Source organism: Passer domesticus, chromosome 10 (genome assembly GCF_036417665.1).
Source record: "Passer domesticus isolate bPasDom1 chromosome 10, bPasDom1.hap1, whole genome shotgun sequence".
Taxonomy (NCBI): Eukaryota; Metazoa; Chordata; class Aves; order Passeriformes; family Passeridae; genus Passer; species Passer domesticus.
This window is the reverse complement of record NC_087483.1, coordinates 41212289-41225425: the sequence shown is the minus strand read 5'-3', so window position 1 is coordinate 41225425 and position 13137 is coordinate 41212289. Positions and strand designations below refer to the sequence as shown.

Sequence of the window (13137 nt, the reverse complement as noted above, 5' to 3'; positions counted from 1 at the left end):
ACCCATGAACAGCAGCTCCCTGCAGCCCTGCCTGGGACAAGGAGGCCAAGCCTGGACAGAGATCCAAGGAGCTCTGGCAGCTCCTTACAGAGGCATAGTCAGGACAATATTCAAATATTTTAATTTTTAGTACACTGACACCATTAGATTTTCTTTCAAACTGCATTTCCAAGGTATTTCGGGTGTTAATTAGAGAACTTTAATGATGACAGGAATTGAGCATTTTTATTACACCTCAAATCTCGATGTTTTCAATATTCCATTGAAAAGCTGAGCAGGAATGACCCAGTTTGTGAATTAAGGGGTCCCAGTGATGTGGAGTAAATAAATATAAATATAAATAATATAAACAATATAAATATAAATATAAATATAAATATAAATATAAATATAAATATAAATATAAATATATCCTGGGAAAAGTGGGAGGAATGAAGAGACTGAGTGGTGAGGGAATGTTTATTTTTCTCCAGATGATCCATTTTTGGGAGCTCCTGCACCACACAAAGCCCCAGATCAGCACGTGGCGACCCCGAGCTGCAGTGGATCTGTCACAGGGGGGATTTGGGAAGGGAGAGCCAAGGACAGGGCACAGTGGGTGGGATGTGCCCGGTGCTTCCAGGGACCCCCTGGCCTGTGTTCCAGGATCCATCCCAGACTGCACATCCTGACCCATCCCTCAGGAACTCCAGGGAATTTTAGGAGAGCCACAAACCACAGGCTAAAGTTGCATTTTTAAACCACACATGCTGACAGATGGCTTGTCCAAAATACTGAGAAATCACAACTGAGAGCAAACAACGTCTCCCACATCCCCAGAAAGCCCAGAGCCAGGAACAAACATCCTCTTACCTCAATCATTATATGAAAGGCGTGCTTGCAGAGAGGGAAAAAACACAGGCAAGAGAAATTACTATTTACACCAGGAATGGGATGCAAAAACAGCTTACAGGAGACAAAGTCAATTATTTGTGAGTTAATGACAGGAATATTCACGGGACAGCAAAACTTTCCCACAGCAGAAACACATCATTTGAAGCAGCAAAGAAATCCAGTGTTGTTAGTACAGGAAAATGAGGAAAATAAGATTATTCTACAGAAAATTAACAGAATTGTTTTCTAATTACATTGGGAAGCGCAGGTGTATAGAGCCGTGTTACTGCAACCAGCACAGAGACACGAGGAACGCGGAACTTCCAAAGGTGACATTCCCGAGCCCCGGGATGAGACCTTCCCTGCAGCGCTCCCGCTGCCCGCCAGGGGACAGCAACGCACCGGGAAACCGGGGCTGGGAACGGAACCGCCGGGGGCCCGCTGGAACCCAACCGGACCCGGGAGCGGCACCGAACGTGATCAATGAGCGGCACCGAACGTGATCAATGAGCGGTACCGAGCCCGATTGGTGACTGGTACCGAGCCTGATCAATGAGCGGCACCGGGCCTGATCAATGATCGGTACCGAACATGATCAATGAGTGGCACTGAGCCTGATCAATGAACGGCACCAAGCCTGATCAGTGACTGGTACCAAGCCTGATCAATGAGCGGCATCGAGCCTGATCAGTGATCGGTACCGAGCCTGATCAATGAGCGGCACCGAGCCCGATCAATGATCGGTACCGAGCCCGATCAATGAGCGGCACTGAGCCCGATCAATGAGCGGTACCGAGCCTGATCAATGAGCGGCACCAAGCCTGATCAATGAGCGGCACCGAGCCCGATCAATGAGCGGCACCGAGCCCGATCAATGAGCGGCACCGAGCCCGATCAATGAGCGGCACCGAGCCCGATCAATGAGCGGCACCGAGCCCGATCAATGAGCGGTACCGAGCCTGATCAATGATCGGTACCGAGCCTGATCAATGAGCGGCACTGAGCCCGATCAATGAGCGGCACCAAGCCTGATCAATGATCGGTACCGAGCCTGATCAATGATCGGTACCGAGCCTGATCAATGAGCGGCACTGAGCCCGATCAATGAGCGGCACCGAGCCCGATCAATGAGCGGCACCGAGCCTGATCAATGATCGGTACCGAGCCCGATCAGTGATCGGTACCGAACATGATCAATGAGCGGCACCGAGCCCGATCAATGAGCGGCACCGAGCCCGATCAGTGATCGGTACCGAACATGATCAATGATCGGTACCGAGCCCGATCAGTGATCGGTACCGAACATGATCAATGATCGGTACCGAGCCCGATCAGTGATCGGTACCGAACATGATCAATGATCGGTACCGAGCCCGATCAGTGATCGGTACCGAACATGATCAATGATCGGTACCGAGCCCGATCAGTGATCGGTACCGAACATGATCAATGAGCGGCACCGAGCCCGATCAATGAGCGCACCTTGGACCTGGGCTCCAGCACCGAACCTGATCAATACATCCACAGAGAGCAGAACTCCAACACTTCACACCCAGCAGATACCGCTAGATCCCACTATTGACGATTCCTCCACACAATCCCAGGGGGAGTTCAGAGTGTGGAACAAAATCCAGGACAAAGCCACACCCCAGGACTGCAGTGACCCCTTGTCCATGCTGCTTTCACCCCTCTTCCTGAACAACCTCCGTGGAGATGCCTCCGCTCCTCCTGCTGCACTTTGGACTGCAGGCCCTGGCACAGCATTCCCAGAGAAGCTGGGGCTGCCCCTGCATCCCTGGGAGTGTCCCAGGCCAGGCTGGACAAGCCTGGGACAGTGGAAGGTGTCCCTGGGACGGTGGAAGGTGTCCCCCCCATGGCAGGGGTGGGATGGGATGAGTTTTGAGTTTCCATCCAGCCCAAAATGTTCCAGAATTCCGTGACTCTTTCACCTGATCCCCTTTGTCCTTTGTAACAGGATGGATTTTGGAAGAGAGGGAGTTCAAGGCCCTGTCTCCAGCTGCCATTCCCTTCTCCCCCTCTGCCCTCACACCCTGGAGCACGGGGCCAACAGGAGCTTTCCCTGTGCCTGGACAGTGTTGAGCACACACTGCCCTTTCTCCAAATAATTCATACCAGATTAACACCAAGGATTAATCCAGGAGGATTCATTCCATAAACCTGTAACAGAGCTCAGAGCACTGGGATCCAGCAGCATCTCCTCCACCATGGGTCAGGGCAGCTCCAGAGCAGAGCAAAACCCACCCCAAGGGGCTGAAAGAATTTTTTTTTCTAGGCCTATTCATTATTAAAGTTCTCCAGCTCTGGAGAATTATGGAAATTCCTCAGCAATAAGCAGAAATATGTATGAATTCAACCTTTGTGCTCTGACCATAATGAGAAATTGCAAAAATGAAGCTCTGAGAAATGAGCCCTGTCCCAAACCTCTCACTCCTCCCTGGAGGGATCAGCTTCCCCCAAACTGATAAATTCCACACACATGGAAACTTTACAGGGATGTATTTATGCTCATTAACACCTCTGGATTATAAACCAGTGTCCTCCCCTTCAGCCCACAGAGCATCACCTCAGGCTCCCAGCAGCAATCCAAGAGGCACCAAGAGTTAAAGGGCATCAGGCTACAAAAGAAATGCAAAGCTGAGATTTATGTCAGGAATTACCTCTGCTAAACAAAAACTGGGGACAGTTAACCCCCCTCAGAACCCCACACAAATGTACATAAACACACTCACTGCTGTTTATGCTGCCTGAAAACCAACTCTGATGGGTCTGTTACAATATTTGGAACCAATTAGGCCAATAAAACCCTAAGCAGTGTGGGTTTTTCCCAAAATTTGGGCTACCCACAACCATTTTCTGATCTGTAAAAGCTGCACTTGGCTTTTGGGTGTTTTCACACAAATTCTTCCCTCTGTTACAGATTTTAACTTGTACCGGCCCATGGATTCTATTAAGAAAAAAAAAAAACAAAAAAAACCCAAAAAAAGGCCAGTTCCACATTCCTCACCACTGCACATTCAGGGGTCCTGATTTGCAGTAACTTTCCAATTCCTTTTCCCATTTCCTATAAGCACCTGGCTTCTCCCTGTGTGTGTTTTTCAAGTAGCCATTAATCTTCCCAGGTTTGGATTCAATCCTTGAAAAAAACCACCTCTCCCTTGCATTTTTCTAGTGTTGAAACGTTTCTACTAAAATATTTGTAAGAAAAAGAAAAAAAATGTGGTTTTTGGAAGATGAAAATGGGAAAAACCTGAACAGCTGATTTAGTTCTGCATTCTTCAGCAGGAAACTGGGATTTTCCCAGGGTGAAAAGATCATCCCAGAAATTTCAAGTGCATCAGGTAGATTCAGGAATTCCTGTGGTCAGAAATTCAAACCCTGATGCATCTTTGACCCCGGAGAGTTCAACCATTTCAGAAGAAACCCCCAAAACAGGTCACAAAGACATGGAGTGAATCTGCAATCTTTTCTCAAGCCTCTCAACACAATCATTACTTCAAAACCAACCCAAAGTCAAAAAAAGCAGCTGTGGTGCAGTGAAATCCTGCCAAGCTGGGCAGTCCCAGGGGTGAATGATTCCCTGCTCAGGGCTGGGACATGGGGGGAGCTGCCAAAGCTCTGTGGGAGGTGACAGTGGCACCCATCAGCTGCCAGGGTGGGGACAGCCCCTTGGAACTGCACTGACAGCTCTGGCCACAGCTCCAGGCTTGTCAGCAGCAAGGGAGCACAAGAGAGCAGCTCCCTGCCATCCTCACTGCACATTTACTGGGAATGTTTGGGGACAAACCTAACTCCAGACCCAGCGTCCCCCAGTGAACAGGAACCAGGTGCCAGCACCTCTTCCTGCACACATTCAAATATTGAAAACACCAACCTGGTTCTTTGGGTGAATTCTATCAGATGATGGATTTATGTTTGCTAAAGCAAATAGAAATAAGGAGACAGAACAGTTCCTAAGTGTTTTCCACACACAGAGATGTATTCAGCAAACACGGATTTGTTAATACCTCACTGCAGAGCACAGAAAGTGACAGATTTGATGGAATTTGACAGCTTTCACTGGATACTTCCCCACACAGCAGTGAGGCACAGCGAGCAGCACAAACAAGCCAAGACTAATTGTCCTTTATGTCTCTTTCCAGGTTCAAGCATTTCTTACAGTGTATGTCCTGCTTTTTTTCTTTTTAAATAGTCCAAACTATTTCTTTCCCTTTGATTTCTAATCTTTTACTTATCACCAAATTCTTTCACCATTCCTCATTCTTCATTTTTATCTTTTGCTTATTTTTCTTCATTTTTATCTTTTGCTTATTCCTCATCCATCCTTTCATTTTTTCCTGGAAGTCTGGTACTAGCTCAGTATTCCCATTGTTTCTGGGAATAAACCAAGGAAAAAGGGATAACTTTTATCTGGCTCTCACGTGGAGAACCTCTGTTTTCCTGCTGTACATCCAACCTGGCCATTCTACCACTGCTACACAAAGAATTAAACCAAATCCATTTGCCTACAAACTCCACTCATGCCCCAATTATTAAATATACTATTAACAGATTAATTGCACAAATATTTCAGAGTTTATTCGTGGTTATAAAGTTCCCAAAGCTTTCCCTCCCTTCCTGCTTCCCCTGTCTCCTGTTCCAACCAGCTGTAATTAAATTTCAAGTGGGAACCACTGCTCTGCTGCATAAGGGAGAGTGTTTATACATTGGATTTACATAATAATTCTGGGTAGTTTTTCAGGCACAAGTGGCTTTTCCTGACTTTCCACATGAGCCTTAATGCCTGTTCACCACAAGATAGGAAAATGTTGTTGCCCCACAAGCACCAAGGTACATTTATCCCAAAGATACAATCTCAGCATAAACACAACAGCTGATTATCCTATTTATTAAAAATTTAGGTGTCAATCCTGCCCCAAACACAATCCCAGGAAAAAACTGCAGCAAAAGGAGGGAGAATCAGAATTCAAGTTCTTGATACCTCACTCGTATTTAACATTCACTTGCTTTTCCATGGCTTTATCCAAGAGTTAATTTCTTCAGGAAGTCAAGCCCACGCTGGAATTATCCCCACAATTAGCAGTTATGAATTTGATCTCCCAGCAAAGACCACTGGGTTGATGTAAAGTCCCAAATCCATAAAATGGGAGCTGGATGAACTAATTATGCTGACAGATTGCAGGGAGTCTGAGGAGCTGCAATCCTCTCTGCAAGGACAGCAAACAGACTTTTTTCCTCTAAATTATGTTCTTTTCATTTGGCAACAACATATGGCCACTGCCTCTCCCCAAATTCCTCTTATCTATTACTGAGAAACTGAAACCAAAACACTTGAGCTATCAACCCCAGGCAATGCTGCTTCCTGCAGCACCCTCCTGTCAGGCAGCAGCACTGGGAAGATCCCAGGAGCTGGAGCACACAGAGATCAATCCTTGGCAATCCTACCCAAAATAACAAGAATTTCCATTTTAATCATAAATAACACCACTGTAGGACAGGCCATGTATTCTGGTCATTGCACTGGGTTAGAAGCTCAATTCCTACTGCAAAAATCCAAATCATTTCTCTCTTCATTTCCACAACATTTTCTTCATTTTTTCTGTTTTGGTCTCTAGAATTTCCTGCTTTAACTCTTTCCATTAAAGCCTCCTAATCTCAGTTGGATCTCCAGACGTAACTGAAGGAAGAGGAATTCCAGTGTTAGCACCAATTAGAGCTCCAGGATCAGCTGGAGCCTCCCAACAGCAGGAATTCCACACACAAGAGCCCCAGAAGGTTTGCCTGGTGCACAATGACCAGGTTAATTCAGGTGTGGAGCCCACAACCTCATCCTTTTGACATAAAACACAAACACCCCTAAAACTGAAATGTTTCACAACAAAACAGAAAATACATAAACAAGAGGAAAAAGATGACAAGAATCACAATGCATGGGCTGAACTATGAAGATTTTAACATTCCCTACACCTGTACCCCAGTTTCAGGCTTCCTTAAAAACAGCTCATCCTCTCTTAGCTGCTGTTTTCTGAGCCCCTCGAATGGCCAAGTTGAATTGGCAACTCTTTTTTTGTTTCCAGCTAAGCATTACAGCTCAGCCCTCAGCATGCCTTCACTGTGTCCTTGCCCTCTGTGTTCAGTTTTTCTCCTCCCAAACAAAGAGATGCATAAAAACATGAAGTAGTTGCTCATCTATTCATCAAAGAATAATTAATAAGGCTGTTTAAGTAAAGCTTAATTCTCTGCTTTAGGGGAGAGCAAGCGTTAGGACCTTGAAACCAGGAGGGGCACAGAGAGACCAGCCATGAGACAGATCCCCTTCAGGAATGGTTTGGCCCTTAAAAAACCCCAAATCCTGCAGCAGGGGCTCACCTGGGTGGGAACAAGCACGGGAGGATAGGCCAGCTTGTGATGTCTGTACATCCAGAAGGAGAAGAGCACGATGACTGCAATCCCCATGATAGGCACCAAGGAGTAGAGCAAGGTGTTGAACAGAGGTGGCTTCGGTGTAACAGGATTGGAAGTTGCTGAAGGGAAAAGAAAAAAAGACACAGCTTTTAAGGAACAAAAGCAGGCAGTGTTTGAAATGTGCAGCAGCCTGATTTTCTAACAGCTGCTGCCATCACCACAGCAGGCTCCCAGTACCTGATTAGGCAGCACAAACTAACACCTGCTTAAAAGGCAGCACTTTGGGAAGCAGGGGAATAGCTCAGATCCCAGAGCCACACTCAGGTGGAATTCTGGGCCTCCAACCCCCAGCAGCCTACAGGGGGTGTTTGTACTCCCAGGGGATTGCAAGAATTCATCACCTAATGAACTAAAACCAATCAATGCAGAGATTTGGCAACAACCTGCCAGCACTTCTGTGCCTGGCTGGCAGGAGGAGTTCTCCAGGTGGAGACATTTCCACATGACCTCAGAAAAGGCTCTGCAGAAGCAGGAGCTGCTTCCAAGGCAGCCCCCTGGGGCAAGAGAGGGCTCAGGAGAGGGAAGAATGTCAATTATTGCCTTAGCAGCATCACTGACAAAAATGACAACAATATCTCCTGGGTCAACAAAGACTATTTTAATCTTGCAGAAAATGTTCTTTCATTTCATGAACAACTTCCTCTGGCTACTTGGTCCATGAGACATTTGCTGGTTTCAGCTCAGTTATTAACATCACTTGGTTTTCCAGCAGATCCCTGACTGTAAGAAGATAGGCAAGAAAAATCAAATCACCTTTCAGCTGTTTGTTTTGGTTTGTTTTTTTTTTAATAATTATTTGTTAATTCTGGCTAATTTAATTGTCTCTCAGAACCACAAAATATGCTTAGTGAAAGAACCCACAAGGATCTTGTGATCTGGGAGTAAATTCTTTTCTCCTTTTTAGGGGATGTTACTGTGTCCATTTACAGAGAAATTCAAAAGGTCCAGGTGGGATAAAGAGAAGAAAGAAAAGGAACCTTTTCTGTTTCTTTTCTTCTTTTTTGAAGAAAAGGAACATCCCCAGGCTGGCACAGGGATACAGGGATGAGAAAGCTTTTGGCCCAAAAATCTACACCCTTACAGGAGCTTAACCACGTAACTAAGGTAAGATTTGACAGTAACCTCTGCATCCTAAACCAGGCAATTATTTCAGATTATCCTTCCTTCCCACCCTTGGAAAGAGCTGAAGTACCTTTTATTGATTTTACAGGAAAGCACTTTTCCAAGTGGAATAAATGAAGTGGCACTGCACAGAGCTGTAGCAGAACCCTGTGGCAGGAAAGGCAGGGCTTTTGGGCAAGTGAGAGCTGCTGAAAAAGCAGGGTGTGGAGCACTGCTGCCAGCAGGAACTTACGCTGCGTGACCTCCATCTCCGGGAAGTAGAAGAAGCGCTCGTTGCACATGTTGCCCTCACAGCAACAGAAAAACACGTCAGGGCTGTCCTTCTTCTCTATGCAATCATTCCTGCAGGAGAGAAGGGGGAAACGTTCATTCATCTGGAGCTGGCTTGGCTTTGTTCAGGAGAAAACATGTGCCCAGCTTTCAGATTGCCAAGGTGAACTTTGTTAAATTGACCGTGACCAAAATAACAGCTAAATTTAATGAAATAAAATAAATTTTGATATCTTATACTGCAATGAAGTGTTATTAAAACAGAAACACATTTCTGTCATTTTTAAGACAAAGTTACAGAAAACCACCACCAGACTGAGGAACAGTTCACAAGCTAGATTTAAACAGGACAAGCAAATGATCAAACAAGGCTGGAGATAAGTGAGAAGGAGAATTTTTAAATTTTATTGTATTTGTAGAAAGAAATTATAAAATTTCTACAATCTCCTCTGCCTACATTATGCTCAGGGACAGAGCTTATTTTATTCTCTGAATTAAGTGCAGGAATGGCTTTTTTTCTAATGTTCTGCTAACAAATAAGCTGAAACTATTCCCATCAGGAAAGAAAAAGCAGCAACCAGGAGCCAACCTGACAGCAGAACTGGAAAAGGCTGAAGAAATACTGCAGGATTTTAAACACGGCTGAAGATTGTCAAGGAGGTTTTGGGCTCGTCTTCAAAACTTGGGGTTATTCCCTAGAGCCAGCTCTGGCTGTCACCCTGTCCTGTGACTTCCAGGGGACATTTTCTCTTTGATGTGCTGAATCTGCTGTGTTTGGAGTCACCCCCAGCTCCCAGAGCAGCAGAAGCACCCCACGCTCCAGAGATAAGATTTGGGCTGTTCTGGACAAACACAGCGCTGGCTGTGATTAGCACAAGTCACTTAATGAGGATTTACAGTTACTCACTTTCCTGCTCCTTCCTTACTGTCCTTCCTGCGTTTCATTTCTTCTTCCAATTTCTTTTCTTTGCTCAAGGAAGATTTTAATCTCATGATTTTAGGATTTTTTTAAGATTGTGGAACTGAGCTTTAAACTGTCATTAAAGCAGAAAACACCTTGATTTGGGAGAAAGGAATGCAAGGCTTTCTTCTAAAAATTCAACTTTAAAGAAATACAAAGCAAGACTTCCGTAAAAAATACTGAAATAATTCCTCAATACTTTTTAATGATGATCCATTGTGGATCTGTTTCTTAGTTCTCTGCCTTCCCAAATAATAAATGTTTTGGGCCAATAAAACCCAGTAGAGTATTTAAAAAGCTGCAACACCATTGCTTAAGAGAGTCATGACCTTTATTCAGTCAGCATCTAACAAACCCCAAGTCCTGCTGTTACTGCTTGTGGGTTCTTTCTGGACCATCTGTTATCAACAAAATAACTGGAAATTTAGAATATTCTTAGAGCTGCCATTGAGCTTATTAATAAACTGCCAAAATACTTCCATGATCTGGTAAATTGCAGACACAAAGTGCTGACTTTCCAACTCTAAACGACTTTGGAAAAATCAACGAGAGAATTTTACATCCTGGTTGCAATAATTATATTTGCACTTTTTGGCAATAACGAGGCACTACAGAATCTATTATTAATGGACTAAAAAAGAATAAATGAAATACCTGGGTTCATTTAAGAAGGTAAAACATGTCATTCTGCAAACAAGACAATGTACTCACATGGAATCTGGTCCCTAAACACAAGAGAGTGTATGAAAATAAGGTAATTACTCACAGACTCACTGGCTGTGGAGTTGATGACGTAGAAATTATGGAGAGGCAAAAGAGTTTACAGTGACAAATCAATTTCAAAAATTCCTAGGAAAACTCACCTGTCATAACAATTGATGTCATCCAGCCAGCAGCCTTGCTTCACGATTTCAATTGATCCAGAAATATTCTTCCATGTGGCAAAGCAGTGTCTCCTTTTATCTTTATCACCATAGCAGGGCTCGATCCCACTGCGGTTGGTTTTGTCCTTCTCCCAGTTAGCGTTGTAGAAGATGCACTCCTGTGTTTCTGATCTGCCCAGGATGGCACCTGGGAGGGATGGGAAGCACAGTTCAATGGAATTCTGCAGGATCAGGCACATGAAGAAATGCAGGTTGTATAAAATATCATTTACTGCACGTACCAATGTGGCCTCTCTCTCCTCTTTTTAATAAAGAGAGAAAACACGGAAAGTTCAGCAGCATTCCAAGTGTTGAAACATAAAACAAAGATCTTCTGTGAAGTCAAACAGTGACTTGCATAACTTAGCAAGATTTGCAGAAATGAAGAACAAGTCATGGCAATACTTCTCCATGAATAGCAATAGCAGAGAAAATTTAGAATGCTGAGCAGGGAAGATTTAATTAAAATATTCGCCAAACCAGGAGCTTTAGCCAGGAAAATTCACCAAAAGGCATTTGTGCTTCTTATCTTGTTACAGGAGCCAAAAGAGCAGGGAGTTCATCTCAGAAACCCCAAAAAAGCCAAGAAGTGTTTAGGAGCAAGTGTTACAGAGTCCCAGAATGGTGTGGGTTGGAAAGGACCTTCAAGACCATTTAGGGACCATCTAGGAAACCCTTCTGGATTCTGGAGGAGATCCCTTCAGAGTTAATGGGATGTAAAGCACCAGCCTGGCTCCTGCAAAGGTGAAGGGTTGTTGGGAGGCAGCACTTAACAGAAGACAGGGAGGGTGCAAGAACTGCCTTTTATTTCTGTTTTTCTCTTGTCAGACACTGCCCAGAGCGTGCCATTGATCTCCATGGGAGCTCCACCACTTAACATGTATTAAAACCATGGGAAAATGGAGCTGGAGGAGCTGGAGAACCAGAGGATCCACTGAGGAAGGCTCAGGAGGATGCCAAAGCTCTTTGCCTGTATTTATCTACACATTCAGAATTTTTAAGACATTACACTGCCCAGCACACTGAAGACCAGAGTGGAAGAGAAAAGGTTTCCCACGGCAGTTTTTGACGTATTTATTTGCATCACTCAGTACCTCCTTTATCCACATTTATCCACAACAAATGTGACCCAGCAGCCATTCCTGAGGAAATGAGGATTATTCCCACCTGAGCCTTGGGAGAGCAGCACAGGAAGCCAGAGCAGAGCCCAGCACTGCCCATCCTGAGCATCCCACCTTGCTCTGCCCAAAGTTCTGCCTGTGTTCCCAAAATAGGCAGGAGCTGGAGGATCAATGGGAGAGGGGCAGGAGCCAGCTGGGAACGCTGTGAGGGGCAGCCTGGGAACCATTAAATTCCTTGTGCTGCCACGGCCTGACCTTTACAGCTCTCAGCTATGGCAAGAAACAGATGAGGCAACAGATTGAACAATTTGGTTCTGTCAGTGCAATAAAGCAGAAGTCCTGGATTTCTCTCACACGTGCCATTGCTTTTCTCCTGCTGCCAAGCCCGGCTTTGAAGGACCACAGACAAGATGAAATTTATAAAATTCAGCAACTGCAGTAAAACTAACTTTGCATAAATATTCTCCTTGTTCCCGTCTTCTTTCTAGTCAGGTTTTCTTATCCATCTATTTTTGAATCCATTAATGCTCCAGTCAGTGACTGGCAGCAGTTTGGTTTAACCTTGGATCTGGCTGGGGCCTCTCACCTGAGCAGGCACCTGCAATGGGTCTGGCCAGACTAACCCAGGCTTGGGCAGAGCAGGACAATCCTGGACTAATCCTCCAAAGCAGAAAAGCAGGAACGTGGTGGAAGCAAGGCAAGAGGAGAAGGGGAACCACACAAAGAAGGCAGCCCTGAGCCCATCTGCTTCCGAGCAGCTCTGCCACCCCCTCCACAGGGATGGAGCTCCCAGGGGACAAGGGCAGCTGGCATCTACAATAAAGTGAATTTATTAGGCAGAGCAGATCTCTAATGGAACTGCTGTACCCATTCTGAGTGCACAGGGAATTGCCAGGTCCTCAGAAAGAAACTCCTGAATCTCAAAAAGCAAAATGGTGCTGCTGAAAGAAGCCATGAGCCAAACTCCAGCAGTGTCCTGTGGATGGAACATGAGGTCTAAAAAATTGGGGGAAAAATTGGGAAAGCAAAGGGCATTAAGTACAGAACTGAGTTTAGTTTGGGCCAGATCCCATAGGATAGCTGTGTATTCCCATCCCAGTGCTGCTCCATCCCTCACACTCCTGTCCATCCACCACAGCTGCACTGGGGGAACAAAACCAACATCTGAACTTCTGAACCACTCTTAATGCAGGAAACAGCAGAACTGGGAGCAATTCCATCAGCCAGTTCAAGTGCAGCCTGGAAAACCTCACCTCAGGAGGAGCTGGAAGCACTGCCTGCCATTTCTCAAACAGTGAGACTGAATGACTGAAAAAATCTACCAGTTTTTTAATTAAAAAGGGGCAAACAGTGCACAGCTCCTAAGGACTAACATGGACTTGGT

General features: G+C 45.2%; 1 protein-coding gene and 1 long non-coding RNA gene across 4 annotated transcripts in view; one reads left to right on the top strand and one right to left on the bottom strand.

Annotated features, from left to right (window-relative positions):
* The window catches only part of ACVR2A (activin A receptor type 2A), a 51316-nt gene that overhangs the window by 9561 nt on the left and 28618 nt on the right, over positions 1-13137 (bottom strand). For 2 of the 3 annotated variants that reach the window (XM_064435311.1, XM_064435310.1), the window contains exons 2-5: positions 10573-10780; positions 8711-8820; positions 7261-7415; positions 853-876 (exon numbers count right to left, since the gene is read on the bottom strand). In XM_064435311.1, the coding sequence (XP_064291381.1) occupies positions 853-876; positions 7261-7415; positions 8711-8820; positions 10573-10780 (497 nt within the window). The remainder of the gene's footprint in view (positions 1-852; positions 877-7260; positions 7416-8710; positions 8821-10572; positions 10781-13137) is intronic. The other variant, XM_064435312.1, reaches the window with a different exon arrangement.
* LOC135309262 (uncharacterized) lies at positions 7558-10240 on the top strand. The gene is made up of 3 exons (XR_010369586.1): positions 7558-7782; positions 8261-8460; positions 8567-10240. It is a non-coding gene; the product is annotated as an uncharacterized LOC135309262 (long non-coding RNA).